This window comes from Haplochromis burtoni, unplaced genomic scaffold (genome assembly GCF_018398535.1).
Source record: "Haplochromis burtoni strain Fernald_Lab_line unplaced genomic scaffold, NCSU_Asbu1 Contig_641, whole genome shotgun sequence".
NCBI lineage: Eukaryota > Metazoa > Chordata > Actinopteri > Cichliformes > Cichlidae > Haplochromis > Haplochromis burtoni.
In genome coordinates this window covers 163697-179012 of record NW_024583002.1, presented here as the reverse complement: position 1 = coordinate 179012, position 15316 = coordinate 163697, and the positions used below count along the sequence as shown (strand labels likewise).

Genomic DNA, 15316 nt, shown 5'->3' with positions numbered 1-15316 from the left:
TTTGACCAATAAATGCGATTCTGATTCTCTGCATCACCTCCTGCAACTCTAGTTAGAGACTTCTGGATAACATCTGGATGTGGATAGCATCTATTCTATCTATTACACACGATAGCTAAACATTAGTCAAACAAATACAAACATTAGTAATCCTGATACTGTAAATCTGATATCTGTACTTCTTTGTCACTCTTAACATGAAAAAGTAAAATTGCATTATTGGTATTAAAGTCTTAAATTAAACCTTCAGAGGTACTCTGTTAGCGTGCTAACAAGCTTAACTAAACTTAAGAACACAGAAAATACTATGCTAAATATTAGCACACGTAACAGGAAATTTATACTTGTGTTAAATGTATGACTTTGGTAATTTGTAACCAAAAACACCCCAGAAACACTACAACATAACTTATGCCGTAACCTGATGTGCACCTCCCTGGAAATGTAACTACACATAGGGTTAATGCAGCTCATAGCTGTTTTGATTGGCCTGTTCAGTACTGTCTAATACTCCTGTGCAGCTACTTTTTCACTGCAGGTTTTGGATTTAATCAGTGACAAAATAATCATCATAGCTTCAATATAATAACTCACTGCTGTCAGCAAATTTCTAGAGGGAGATGCAAAAACTTTCAGAATGGATGTGAGATAATGTACGAAGGAGTCGAAAACCCAGAGGGACAAATGATTGCCTGAATATTCTTTGAAAATTTAAAATGCTAACCACAACAAAGAGAAGCATTCAAAGATGGAAAAAGTCCCCACATTTTAATTGTATGTGGGTGGCACCACATATGAAACATCGGGACATTGCCAGAAGATAATTAACATATAAAACACCACGTAAAAGCATCAAAGCTGGTAATAGCGTTGGCCATTCATGAAAGTTAGGTTGAAGCCTCTACAACGATTCAGCGCATAAATCTAAGTCAGTCATAAGCCCGTACCTTACTGAGCTGCTAGTGTTGACTGAAGAAGACAAGGAAGAATCAATAAGGAAAAAAAGAAATCAACATCCCACAAAGAGGAAAGGGTTTAAAGTCTGCCTCCAATGGGCTACTGACTGGGGAAAAAATGGATCTCCCTGTTGAAGCTCAGTCTGGGGGGAGTTCTTTTTTTCTCCTCGTCTTTTCTCATGTTGTGCATTTTCCATTGTTGTTCAGTTCCGGGTTGCTGCTCGTGCGGCTGACCGGCCACCTACCTAGCCTGACCGGTCTCCCCAATGTGATGTTTGTGTATTGTATGTACGGTCGGCAAGGTCAGTCTCTTATTTGCCCCTTGGGGATAAATAAAGTCTTCTGACTCTGTGTTATCATGAGACACGTTTACATCTCTAAACATTGGCCCCACCCACGAGCTTCAGCTTAACAGCAAACCATTATGTCATAGATCCTACAGTTGTAGAGTCAAAGCCCCCAACTCAAGGAAACCTCTGATCAACAGTCCTTCAGACAGGGCATCACACAGCAGATCTCTGTCAGCTTAGAGACCAATGTAACCTTGGATTCACCAAGAAAACAAGACGCAAACATCGTTCTGCTAATTGTGTTAGTTCATGATACATTTTGTTTGATCGTAATTTAATCACCTGACTCTTAAAAGCCCATATATGCAAATGACATAATGAAATAATGAAGTATTTAAAGTCATAAAGTTAAAGTACCACTCTGTGAATACATAGACAGCCCTCACTGCAGGAGGGGAGACCAGATCACCTCCTCGCTAATTAGCACACAAAACCCCTGAACGACCGATTTAAGCTACTTTCTTGACCTGTGGAGAACATTCTCCAACCCACTGCGATCTGCATATTCAACCTGAAACTCAACCACCTTAGAATCACCTAATATGCATGTCTTTGGACTTTGGGAGGAAGTTGGAGCACCTGGAGAGAACATGCAAACTGCACACAGAAAGCCCCAAAGTGGATTCAAGCCCAGGGCCCTCTCGCTGCGAGGTGACAGTCCTAACCACCCGGAACTAAATTTGTAGTTTTGCCATTTCAATATGTTTTATCAACAGAAAACATTTTCTGTCTTATTGCATAATAAAAACTCAAAATAAACACAGAAACATGGTGTTCATGTGAGTTAGACGGTGATGAGTCGTGCTGCTTGATTTGAATATGACTTCCAATGTAATCTGACTTTCACGTGAAGCCTGATAAGCATTCATGGGTGATATGTGACAGCAGGAAGGTGACTAAGCACCACACTTCACAGGACAGAAGAAATTATACTGGTGGTATTTTTAAAAAAAAAAAAAAAAAACTAAAAATCTGCACATTAACTTTTCTTTTTTTAGCAGCATATGTTTTTGTCAGCTTACAGCTGAGTTCACACATCAAACTTTGCAAATGTAAGGCACTTCTAGGTGAAAATTAGAAGTCTGTAGTTGCCAAGAGCATCCACTTTTGGATGCTGCCGCTTCTTCAGTCAGGAGTTCATTACAGGATGTTTTCACAGTAACTTTCAATAATTTATGGACTGTTGTGCTGCGTGCCATCACAAGACTACAGCTGTCACAGATGCCCCGTCACGCAGTGCACGTAGGAGCAGTAGCTGGCCGCTCCACAGGCAGACATCTAGATCCCCACCGTCCAAACTACAACAATCACTCTTGTTCCCAGCCACTGGGGCCCATGCCAAAGCCAAGCGTATTCTCTTGAGAGACAAACACTGCAAATCAAACCCAGAGAGGCGCTCGAACAAAAGGACTGGGCACTTTAAGAGTTCAACTGACCGTGAATAATGAAATATTTATTGTCTTCCTCTGAAGTGAAATATTCAAAGAATCTGTGGGGTTGCTTCTGATCTTTGTGCTTTTTAAATGAGGCAAAAAGAAAACCAGATTAACCAAACAGGGCGCAAGTAATCAGGACGGTTAGGTATTCTACAAATATTAACAAAGGTCTCCTCTTAAGAAATTTTTGTAATAAAAATTGCTTTGAAAGAGACTTCTGACCTCAGTAATGCTCGGTGACCCCAGAGGCCACAAGGCAAAGAGGCAAAGCAAGCAGAGCCTGAATCTGACAAATGTTTCTGTTATCCCAAATCGAGAGATAACAGAACTCATCATTCTTTTTTATTGTAAGTTAGACAGTTGGGCAGCCTTGTTCCAGTTTCTGCCTTTTCACTAATTCCCCCACCATCAAATATTTTGCCTCTCCTAAATCGGGTCTGTGGTACAAAGTCCAAATGTCAGTCTGTGTCTCATCATTGTCATAGGTTTCACCATTCGTTTCCTTTGAGCTTTTCCGTTTCATCTGTGTTCTTCAACTGTTAACGATTTGAAATCAGGTTAAAATGGTCGTAAAAGGTGCCATTTTCCCAACTAAAATGTGCAAGCTCATAGGAAAGAGACATCAGTCAATCAAATCTAAATCTGCCTAATTAAATAAAGACAACTGTGTGATCACACCAGCCCATCAAATAAGAAACCCAACACTGCCACGCAGTGATAAATGAGCACCGAGTTTAACTGCAGTGTTCACTTTAATGTAATTTTCCGGATCTCAGTTTCTGCACCAAGAGTAGGTCACTCCCTTTATTGCACACACAAATCCATTCCCTCAGGCCTCCAACAGTTTTAATCATGATCTTTCCATATTTACCATGTTACATATTAGGCCGAATAAATGAGCAGACATTTAAACTTTCACCCCCTTGGACTGTGTAAGGGAACGCAGCAGCAGTTTAAGGCTTGGGAAATCTATACTTGGATTTCTCTTGGTTTCTTGAATGTTGAGCTGAATGCCACATCTGTGCAAACAAACGAAAAAAATAAATAAATAGAAGTACATATTTTATGTTTACACAAAATTTTGCATTTGTACACCTCCATACAAGCTGCAACTTGTTGCTGAAGAGTATTGTGCTACTCACTATCCCATTATAATCTACAATGCAACTTCATGTACAGATGGTCAAATCCTGGCAAGAATTAAATTTGTTTAATGAGTTTTAGGACAAAATACTGTCAGATAATGAGACAGCAGTTGTATTTTCAGGTTCATGTGACGGGAAACAAACAAGGAGAATAAAGAGAGACGTCTTGCACGTAGCACACAGCAGGAAATAATCCACTTCAAAAGCATTCAAGCTACATGCTTCGCGTGGTTTAGGCCACAGGCAGTATAAAAGATGTACGTGGCCACCGTGATGGCACTCACTGGTTTTGTACTACAGATTTTCAAGTCTCCGTTATTTTAAACGAAGCGTGGAGTGCAAACACCAACATTGGCAGGCTTGGTTAAAAAACCGCATTCGCAAACTGCAGCACAATCCAGTGAGCACAACAGTCCAACAGCTGGGTGTAACATACAGATAGATATCTGCTAATTACTGCGGAAAACAAGACTGAAAATAACCCCCCCACTACAATTTAATTCACCAAAACTGAAGCACAAAGCTTTTGCCTGGTCTCTACTATAAAACAAGTCATTAGTCATAAAATCCATTAAACCCCCTATAGAGTAATCTATAGAGGCTAAAGCTGTTCCTTAAACTGGGATGTAAATGTGCCTTTTAACGCTGTACAGTCGGGCTTTTTCAGTCTGTGGGGTTCGACTCACTTTTGAAGCCAGACCTGCCACATAGCAGCAAGCTGACACAGCAGGTGAACTACGGTGGTGTTGTGACGCAGTTCTGATTTATTTTAAATCAAATGTTGTCAACCCAACCCTACATACTCCAAGAACCCTTTACCTCAGGAAGTATTCATAGTAGGATGGCTGCAGTCACTTGTGCTATCCTTACACGTTTTTCACTGGACATTAAAGGGTGGGAGGGAACTGGCAGGTTAAGGTCTATTTATTCATCTAATCAGACTTTTGCATTGTTGCATACAGATGATGAGTAATGTCTAGAGAAGTTCACGGCTTCAGTGCATGTGTAACTATAGTCTAAGCACATCATAATGACTGGGTTAGGTGCAACTGACAGACTGTTTCACCAATGACGGGCACGTGAGCGGGATTTATGGCTCCGTGCGCTGTCTGGCTCGGTCCAGTTTACAGATTCAGACTTGCTTGATCACTAAAGCATCCATGCAATCTTTTTTTGTTTAATTCTTAAAAAAAAAAACAAAAAAAAAACCCTAGCAATAACTCTTACCCACCATAGTTAGGTATACAACGAGCTACACCCTAATTTTCTTCAAAATGAGTTATCCTTCGAGGTTGATCCCACCTAACGCAGTAAATACACTGTACTTCAGCTGAAGGCAAACAATAGTTTATGAGTAAGTACCCCTGCCTCCACAATGCCAGCTTTTTATTTTTCCCCACACCGTCTGTTTCTGAGTTTTAGACCACAGCTGAGAGATAACGCTGCCATAAATTGCATGACTTGGAAGCTCAGAAGTGTGTGGGCAGATCTTTGAAAAGTGGCTGTCTTTACATACTGCTCCGAGAGCAGAATGAGTGCAAATGTACATCCTCACAAGTCCGCATTTGCAAGATTTCAAACCTCAAAAACAAGCTGATGCGCCAGGGACACTGACAATGTTTGCAGACATTGGACAGCTTCTTTCCAGCATATCTAAACATTGAATCTTAGTTTGTAAAGCTTGCACAATCTTGCAAAACCTCCATTTTAATTAGACAGAGTTTCAAAACTGAACAACTTTCATCCCAGACAAAGCCACTCACTTGCACACACAAGATTTTTAATTTCTACCTGAAAAATAGTTCCCCATGCAACCCACAGCTGTTCCTGAAGGAAAAGAATCAGCTGCTGGGTTTTTGACACAGTAAAAGTTGAGTCTGTCAGCCTCTGTGGTGACTGTATCTTAATGAGCCACAGTTCACTCTCTACTGTCATAAATGTCTCCACACGTTGAAGGTGCAGGACGGGAAAGGCTCATTTTCCTGGTTTTATCAAACTATAAAGTCGATTGAACAAAAACTGTGAGAGACTGCTGTCGGTGCACAGGGCTTATGTTTCCTGCTAGCTTTTGGTTGAATGTGGGGTCTGGGTGTAGATCTCATGCAGGCTATTGTTTCCACATCCTCTGCAGCCTGAGTAATGGCCTTCTGAAAACAGGCCGTCTTTTGTCCTGGCCTCCCCGGCTCCAGAGTGAGATGCCATGGCACTGCTTCCCTTTCTGGTTGATAGGAGGAGGAGAAGGTGGAGGAGGGAGTGAAACCTGTCGCCACCACCACTGTCTGTTATCAGCAGGAGGCAAGTCACTCTGAACTGGCTGCTAATGTAAACTGTGCATGTGTGTTTGTGCTAATCCAGCATGAGCAAAGAGGCTCAGCTCCAGCTCGTCTCACCGGGGCGTAATCAGCATTACTGCCACTCATAAGAGTGAAGGGGGAGAAAGGCCAAAGTGTAGCTATCAGCCAAACATCTCCACCACTGGTTTAAAGACAGACACACACACACGCTTAGACAGCCAGCCAACCACCACCCTCATCCTCACCACACTTCAGTAAACACTACTTCTCATCATCTCATCGCAAACAAAAGGGCCGAATCGTTCCCAGGGCCACAAGTTGACACATGCCATTTAAGACAAGTCCCCTCCACAATGGAGGACAGAGATACAAAACACAATGTGTGTCTGTGTTTCAGGCTGCTTGGAGGAGAGGGGGCAGGGGGTGGCAGAGCCGAAGAGGAGAAACATACAAAGAGAGAAACCAGTGATTTTGAGTGTTTTTATGCAGGCGTGCGTTTATGATTCCACAGTCAATCAGTCAATGCTTGGAGCTATACTGTGTCTTCTCTCTTGCTGAGTTCCACATGCCGACACTGCGTGATTAATGTGGCTGCCATGAGTGGGAGACAGTGCATGTAATCAAGCCCCAGCCTGTAATCACCCTCCATTCCTTTTCATTTGCAGTTTCACAGAGGGGCAGAGCTGCTGCCAGACCTGCAAGCTCCAGCACTGGGGCGGAAGAGGCCGATATGAAGGAAAGGGAGGAAGTGGTGCTGCGCCACAAGAATCCCTCGAGGTTTCTCCCCCCTCTAATGCCAAGAACGATACATCTCTGGCAGGTGCCCGAGGGCCAGACTGCCAACTTCAACAAATTGTGGGTCACTGTTCCTGACAAAATGTCACTCCTTCCACCCTCCAAACTAAGCAGGATCCTCCCCTGAAGGGTATGTTACCCAACGTACCATGATGCACGTGTGCAGGGGTGGGGGGAGACAAGTGGCCCTTTACACCTCATTAACTTGTGTGTGAAGTTTTCACATAAGGGAATTAGACAGGAAACGGGATAAGCGAACCAAAATGTGCTCTGGATCTCCGAGCTGCTTGATTGGACAGAGGACGCTTTTCCAGAGCTAATGAATCTCAGAGGAACGCCCGCATTTTTTATTAAAATAAATCAAAACAAAAAAACCTCACCAACACATAAATAATCTGGTCAGCACATAAGAATATTCACAAGAAAGAGCACTGATTTTTTCCCCTCTCAGAAGACAGCATTTTCTAAACATGCTGAAGGAGGTGTGCAGTCATTTTTCTTGAGAGGCCTGGTATTTTGTTGTTGTGGGTGTTTAGATTTCATATGCATTTTGTATATCTTGTATTTTATGTTGTATTTGTTGCATTTAAAAAAATATGCTTTAAGTTGGCATGGGTGCTAGCTTGGACAGACGATGTACTACAAAGCAAGCTCAAGGCAGCCAGACTTCATTCATCTCAGCTCCCTTAACTAAACTTAAAAGCTCAGTCAGATAACTGGTATCACAACGGTGGTAATCGACTTTCTCTGTTAACTCAGACTTTCTGCTTCAGGATCTGGACATGCTCACATTAAAAGGTGCGCCTGGCACATTATTTGATTCCCCACCCAAGACAACAGCTACACATCGACCTTTGGATTTAAACATTAATATAGTCAGTCAGGTTACTCAGGGTGATCATCCTAATAAATTAGATATTCAAACCACTTTAATATGTCGTCAGAGCAAAGGGAAATTTTATTGCTTAAATAGGTATCACTGGTGATAAATAGCCATAAACGTAACTGATCAATTTTCTAACCTAACCTCTGTTAGCTGCTGTTCTTGGAGTTGGAGATTAAAGTCAAGCATTGAAAACACTACAAATGTTCTGTATCACCAACTGAAAGTATGTAAATTCCACTGACAATGCAGTATGTGCTGCAGAAACTTTATAGCTGGGCTTCCTTCAGTGGCTTTAGCAAGTCGTAAGTCATACAGGCCAAGAGACAGGCTGGTGACCCCCTGGCAACCTCTGGTTGCTAGGGAAAATGTCTATTCCTGGACTGGTTGGTGAGCTGTTGCTTGGTGTCGCTAGGTGAAACTGCTAACATGTACTTTCAGTTGCTTTAGTCGCCAGCAGGTTGCCTCAGTGTGTTTTGCTGAATAAGTTGGAAGTTCTAAGCTCCCAGATGGAATTTGGATCTGGAATTGTATCTGGAACAACCCAAGATGGTGCCAATGAATGTAAACTGTAGTAAAACTGCAAAATTTTTCATCTTTACTGCAACTATTATGGATTTGTGACGTGCTAAATAAGTTATCCACAGACTTTGTAGCCAATTTCACCTACCAACTCCTCCAAAACCTCCAGCAGCCGCTCACCGAATGGTTGAGGAATACTCCCGTTTCAATAGAAACCTGTAGTTGCTAGAGGTCATTACCGATTAGTCTACAGACATGTGTGACTGAGGCTTGCAGCTTAAAAGCTTCATGCTATGAACATTTTTCCTTCCCCAGAGAACACAGAACTTTAAACACACTGTAAATAAAATAATTATGAAAAGTTCAGATTAGGGCTGGACGATATTATACCGCTCACGGTATGGTAGAATGTTGGGCAACGATAAGAAAATAAAATATCGCAATAGAATATGGGTAAAATGCGCATGCGCAGTGCTTTTGTTTTCATGCGCACATGACCGAAAAGCATGGCAGCAACGGAGAATGAGAAGAGGCAAAGCGGATTGTTGAGTGAAACAGATGAACCAGAATTGGTTTGTAAAAATGGTGCAACTTCAGTGGTGTGGAACTGGTTTAGCTTTTGTCTGTCAGATACACAACAAAGCACTATTGTTGCTAGAGCATGCTAGCGGGCCGTCGTTATTACTGTATTTGACGGACTAAGGTGCTCGTAAATCTGGGAGTAATCTGGGTCCAAAACTCTGTCCACTTCAGGTCCCAAAGTCAAACGAACACTGCAGCATCACTAATAGTTAAAAACTGTCTAAATTCTTTCATCTTTAATAAATTGATCAGCATTGCTGCTTTACCAGGTGTAACGATTAAGTTTAACATCCAGGCATCCATGAAAACAAAATTTCTTACATTTAACGGAGTTAGAAGTTAGCGGGAAGTTAGCGGAAGTTAGCTCGCTAGTTTCGCTAGTTTCGCTAGTTACCTAAACATGATATAGCATGTTCTGACTGAGAGATTTCTGAAATAATTCAAACGTACAGCTATGCTATCACTTCCAACATCAATGAAGACTGAAAACTAAATAGCAGTGACATTTGTAGGGTTACTGAAGTTGGACTAGGTGGTATATAATGATGTGCTACGTGATCGCTAGCGACACAGCTATGTTAGCATAACATAAACAGTGAAGCTGGAGGATGAATGCTAACTTTTTTCCACTCGATAAAAGTTAACGTGAAGGTTCCTGATGGTTAGGGACAAATGCAATAGCATGGCAGGATGCTGTAAACGGACCAAACTTCAGTCAGGAGAACAACTGAGATAATCCATCCACAATATGAGGTTAGTCATTAATATACTGCAACAACATGGGAATAGAGCTCTGTGATAGAATACAGCATTAATGAATCAATGGTACAGAAGTGGAAGAAGCAAGAGTTGAATAAAGTTTGATTTATCTGACTGCTTTGTTTCGCTTAATGTGCCTTATAATCCTGTGCACCTTATGGTCCGAAAAATACGTATTTGACTTTTTTTTTTTTTATTTGGCACACTGCAGTTTAATGTTGCAAGGCACCTCTTTTTAACTTTAGTGGATATTATACATGGTTATGCTCAGGATATGTCAGCCCATTTCAACTGGAAATGTCTTTTGGTTAAAGTTTCAGCAAGGAATTTGCATTTGCACTGTTAAATTTTTATATAGCTTTAATGCACATAAAAAACAGCTGCTTGTTTAAGTGAAAATAAATAGATGGGTTTTTTGCATTAGTAAAGTTGTGGAGTTGTATTTTGTCTCGCATCAATTATATAGTCAGTTATATCGTTATCGCAAATTTTCAAATATATATCGAGATAAATATTTTTGGCCATATCGCCCTGCTCTAGTTCCGATGTTAGATTTTAGACCAAAACTCTGCTCCAGACCACGTTGTGTGTTCAGCACAAGTTAACACAGATATTGACCCACGTAAAAAGAAAGACACCTTCATAAATCGAAGCTCGCTAACACATTAATTTTGTTTTGTAGTACAACCCCTCTAATCTCCCTTGTAAAATACCCCTCAACCACATTTCCTGTTTAAATAAAGGCATATCAATAAATATGATGCTTGTTTCTACTGTAGGGAAAAAATATATAATCAGTGCCACATACAATAGAGTATTGTATAATGTATAAATTTATATGCATAATTTATAAAATGCCTGACAGATTTTCCCAGCTTAGTTGCAGTGGTTTGCAACTTCATCATATCTCAAGATGACTTTTTTGGGCAGAACACATACTTTTCAGTGCCTTTGTGGCAACTGTTTAGATAATCCACATACAGTACACAGTAATGATGTGACAGAAGTACCATCAATGTTTTTTATATTTTGGTCATGGTTAAATAACTAAACGGTTAAGATGAAAGCTGTTTGCTGTGTTACTCCCCACTCCATTAGATCCACTGCAGGGAAGTTTTTATCACGCTGGGCACAAACAAACCCTCGGGGCAGGCCACAACACATCTGGACCGACTGTAACACATTAGTCTGAAAAACCTGATTCATTTTGGGTGATCCAGGCAGGGTGACAACACACCGCCTGCATTCCCCCGCTCATTGTTATTCAAATCAGAGGAGACGGCACACAATCAGAGGGGACTCTCGGGAACTCAGCATAGGCAGGCTAAACACACGCACAGACACACACTTGTGGAAAAATAAGTGCCAAAATCCTCTCCTTTCATTCACTCCGGCATAAGAAACAAACAAACACATGGCACACATGCAGATGGACCTTAAGGGATTGACGCTGGTCCTGCCAGGCTAACGACTGCAGCACACCGGGCACAGGGGGGCAGGACAGGAAAGAGGAGGTCAGATATGAATAAATCATGTCTGTAGACCACACAAGGGATAAACAATCACACCAACCCAAATAAAAAACATCCTGCCAACACCCAGGCCAAAGCAAGCAGAAGAAATTATATCACACATACTAACGCGTGCATACATGTGCCATTCACTGCATCACTAAAACACGCTTTAACACAGAAGGTGTGATCTCTCTGCTCAATTACTGGCACACACAGAAAAAGTAGGACTCCCAACTTGTAATGGGACGGGAAAATTAGCAGGTCAGAGTTCATGTCATTAACCTAGCTATTACTTCAGCAAAAGTGTGCCACTGACACATACGCGTATATCCCCACATTTATCAACGTCTGAGCCAGGCAGACAGGGAGAGCTAATGCATACTGAAGTCATGATGCCTCACGCTGTAATCAAGAGCGTTACAGCTCCTGTAATTACCTCTAAACATTCGTTTCGCTTATAAATCTGTGCCGTATATTTGGGAGGAGTGCCAGATTCTCTCCGATCCCTGAGCCATCACAGTGACCGAGGCGCAGATGAACTGTCAGGGGAAAAAAATAATGTCTCACTCAGATCTCCCGATATGACAGAGTATTCAACACATTCCTTACATTAAAAGGAGGTCAGTTTAACTTTCAGAAAATCACTGTTAATGACAGTCATGGCTGTTAAGTCAACTATAGTCAGCATTTTGTTGCACATCATGTCTGAGTTTATGTCAACAGCAATGAGACACACATAAGTCTCTCCTAAACTGCTTTGTTGTAACTAATGCAGCGACCAGAGACCAGTGCATACCCAAGCATTAGTATAATCAGAGCAAAGCTGATTTGAACAAAACAAAGCTACCAGTGCTGGATGCAGGATAATTAGCAAAGTTATGGATATTTGTGATTTGGACTTTTTTTTAATGAGTAACACATGTGAATTTGCTTGTCTAAGCACTTTGTAAAGTATGTTCTTAAGCTGCTATAAATGTATATTAAAAATAATAACAGTACAATAACAACAATATTAATATTAATGACAATAGCGAAGACTACAAGTAGTATTACTAATAGTAATCACCAGTGTGTAAAAGTCTTGAGCCACCCCTCAATTCTGTATATTTTGCTTCTAAGGAGCCAGACTTTCTCACAATTTTTTGCTCTTGAGCAATAGTTCTCCAGCTTTTCTTTGTGAAACTGTCAGATTTTTCACTCATTTTAAGTCCAGTCCTTGTATCTTTTCAGAAGAATATTTTTCATTGTATTATTTTTGGTTTGGTAATCCACTTAACACTGCCCTGTGAATCACATAACTTATGCACTTAAGGGATGAAAAGTGTCTGCACACAACAGACAACTTAAGAACCAATCCTAAACTTTATCTTTAGGCAGTGTTAATAGCCATTGTTAAGAGTTAGTAGAAACCTTGGCATCTCTCGTCATGATGTGCAGTGTGTCCTTGAAAAATCTGAGGTAACTGCACAAGTAGCGAGAAAAGACTGCGTTGTAGAATAAAGGTGGTCATACCAAATACTGACTCTCAAACTCTGTATTTTGCGTTTATATTTCCATGTATGTTTCCACATGTTTAAATAGATGAAAGCACCTATTTCCAATTTTCCTCACAAAATAAACAGAAGTTATGGGTGGCTTAAGCCTTTTGCACAGTACTCTATCACTACCAACACGCCACCTTGTTGAGCAAAACTTCCATATAAAGTCAGTTGCCATTTCCCCCATGGAGCACAGGACAAACCCAAATTAATGAAACTCACTTTTCACGCACAACAGCTTCTCTATTAAAAAAAATAAATAATAAAAATAAATAAAACAGGGAATCCAACTATCATCTTTGGTTGTATTCTAACTGCAGGCATTTCTCAGCACGCCATCAGCTTGGGATTTGCAGCATTCGTTTTCTAAATTACTGCCATACGTACTAGTATCATTGCCTTGTCTAATGGGAGTTGCAGTCAGTACAGAGCACAACACAAACAAAAACAGGAACCGACTGACCGCTTCTTTACCTCCAACTCTTGCAAAGAGGTACCGACATGTGAATCAATCCTCTGTGACAGCTCGAGTCAGGTCAGACGCAGGTTAGAAAAATCCTGGACTAGTTACAAAAACGACAGGCACCACACCTTACTGTCAGAAAAGTAAAAGATTGTTTTCACTACTCTTAAACTTAAAAAAAAAAAACCAAAAAACCCCCCACACACATACACAAATTAGAAGCAGCAAACGTTCCACCACTATTCACATTTACAGGTTTTACAGGTTATCCATACCTTCCCCCCCCCACTCCCTCATAAAGCTCAGGACCACTCAGCTCATCTTGTCATGACAGGAAAGGGGGGGGGGTCCCAACTCTTTCCAACCAGCCTGTGCAATTAGCATTGCCTGAAAAGAAACTATTCCCCAAGGACACAGCTGCTCCCGACTTGAGTCAAAACATGCATACTTCAGGCTGCTTACTGCAGATTATGGCTGAATTTCACGAGCCAAAGAAAGCTGCTAATGCACTGCTGTCCTGATGTTTCTGCGCAGCGACACACATGCAACATTAACTTGCATTTTTACAAAGTAGAAACAAGGTGCACAAGGCTAATTTGTATCTATTAAAGCTCCTCATTTGACTCATAATAACTCCTTTCCCCACTGTTGACTCTGGCTCTGTCAGTGTAGTGCGCACTTCTCCCTCCCCTCCTTCTTCCCCCAGCACTGACCCAACAAAGCCTCTCCACAGCCTGACCCAGTAACCTGCATGCCTCCTATCTGCTGGAGGAGACCAGCTATAAGCTCCCATCTGAGCGCTCCGAGGGTGGCAGCATGGTGGAGAGTGTGAGTCAGAAGGAGACAACAGCTCGGCAGCAGAATTTAAGGAGCAATTTGCTCCTGTTTTTAGAAATGTTGCTATTTTATTCATTTAAAGAACAACAATGCAGGCTTTTTCAATTTAGTTAACAAATAAATGGGGTTGAAATCCCAGAAGCATAAAAATACAGTTATGTGCACATGTGAAAACAAACAAATAAATATGATCACACTTACCCCTTGGCTCCCTTTGAAACATATTGATGGCTCACTTGATAAAGACCCCTAATGAGAAAAAAGAAAATGAGGCTATTGTAGTCGTCTTTGGAGAATTATGCAATCTGAATTAGTGCAGTAAATATAATTTATCTTACATTTAAACAGATTAAAGCACAAGTTACACAATCAATAAAGCCTGTGTGCTGTTAATGATCTCCACTGGAGCCAATTATGACACAAACTAGGCTACTTGTCAATTAGATAACTATGCAGAGTGCTGCCTCTCTGCTTTACTTTGAAGCAGCACCAGGAAGGTTTCCCAGCAAACAGCTGAGGGGCTCGTCTTTCCTGACAATCACTGGGTTTAGTTCTGGTATGTTACCCAGCCACGAAGCCAACTGATTCAGTCAGAAGTAACTGTACTGGCCGGAGCCACAACCTCAACACACACTAAATTAAAAGCGTGAGCTAAATAAACGCAGAAAAACAATTTAACAATAATTAGGTAGTGGAAATTTTTAGAAAGAAGATAAAAGAGAAACTTTGACGCATGAATTCACATCCAAACACACAAAAAGAAAACAAACAAACCACAAAGGTACCTTGAGGTTCTGGTACGCCTCCAGCGCTCTGATAGCCGTGTCCGTGAGCTTGACATGGTACAGCGTCCTGTTGGGGCTGTTTTTGTTGTTTTTTCCACAGGAGAGCCCGTACTGGTGCTCCTGCCTGAGAGAAGCCATCGCTGGCTTTTCTCGCTGCTGTGCAATTAAAGCTGCTTTCCTCTCTCGGCTCAGCGCTCTCCCCGCCGCGTCACGCCGAGGGCGGGGCCTCGCTCGGTGACAATAGCGCCGTGAACTGATGGCTCCGAGCGGTGGCGATACACAGGCTGAATGTGCAAAACTAAACGCTTAATAATTAAATAAAAGCTAAGGGGAAAACCATAATTACCCATTTTACATATGAAGGAAAAAATGCATACATGTAAGCAGTGTTGTCAGACTTTTTTGTTGTTTTATTCTGGTTCGTAAAACTATCAATGCCATTTTTAAAGCGTTCTGA

At 41.3% G+C, this 15316-nt stretch overlaps 1 protein-coding gene across 2 annotated transcripts in view; it reads right to left on the bottom strand.

Annotated features, from left to right (window-relative positions):
• The window catches only part of LOC102298519 (RNA polymerase II elongation factor ELL), a 32555-nt gene extending 17512 nt beyond the window's left edge, over positions 1 to 15043 (bottom strand). For both annotated transcript variants that reach the window (XR_006053127.1, XM_005949196.2), the window contains exons 1-2: positions 14860 to 15043; positions 14276 to 14323 (exon numbers count right to left, since the gene is read on the bottom strand). Coding sequence is in view for 1 of the 2 variants with exons in the window: in XM_005949196.2 (XP_005949258.1) it covers positions 14276 to 14323; positions 14860 to 14997 (186 nt within the window). In the remaining variant the exon portion in view is untranslated. The remainder of the gene's footprint in view (positions 1 to 14275; positions 14324 to 14859) is intronic.
• Between the last annotated feature and the right edge of the window lie 273 nt (positions 15044 to 15316).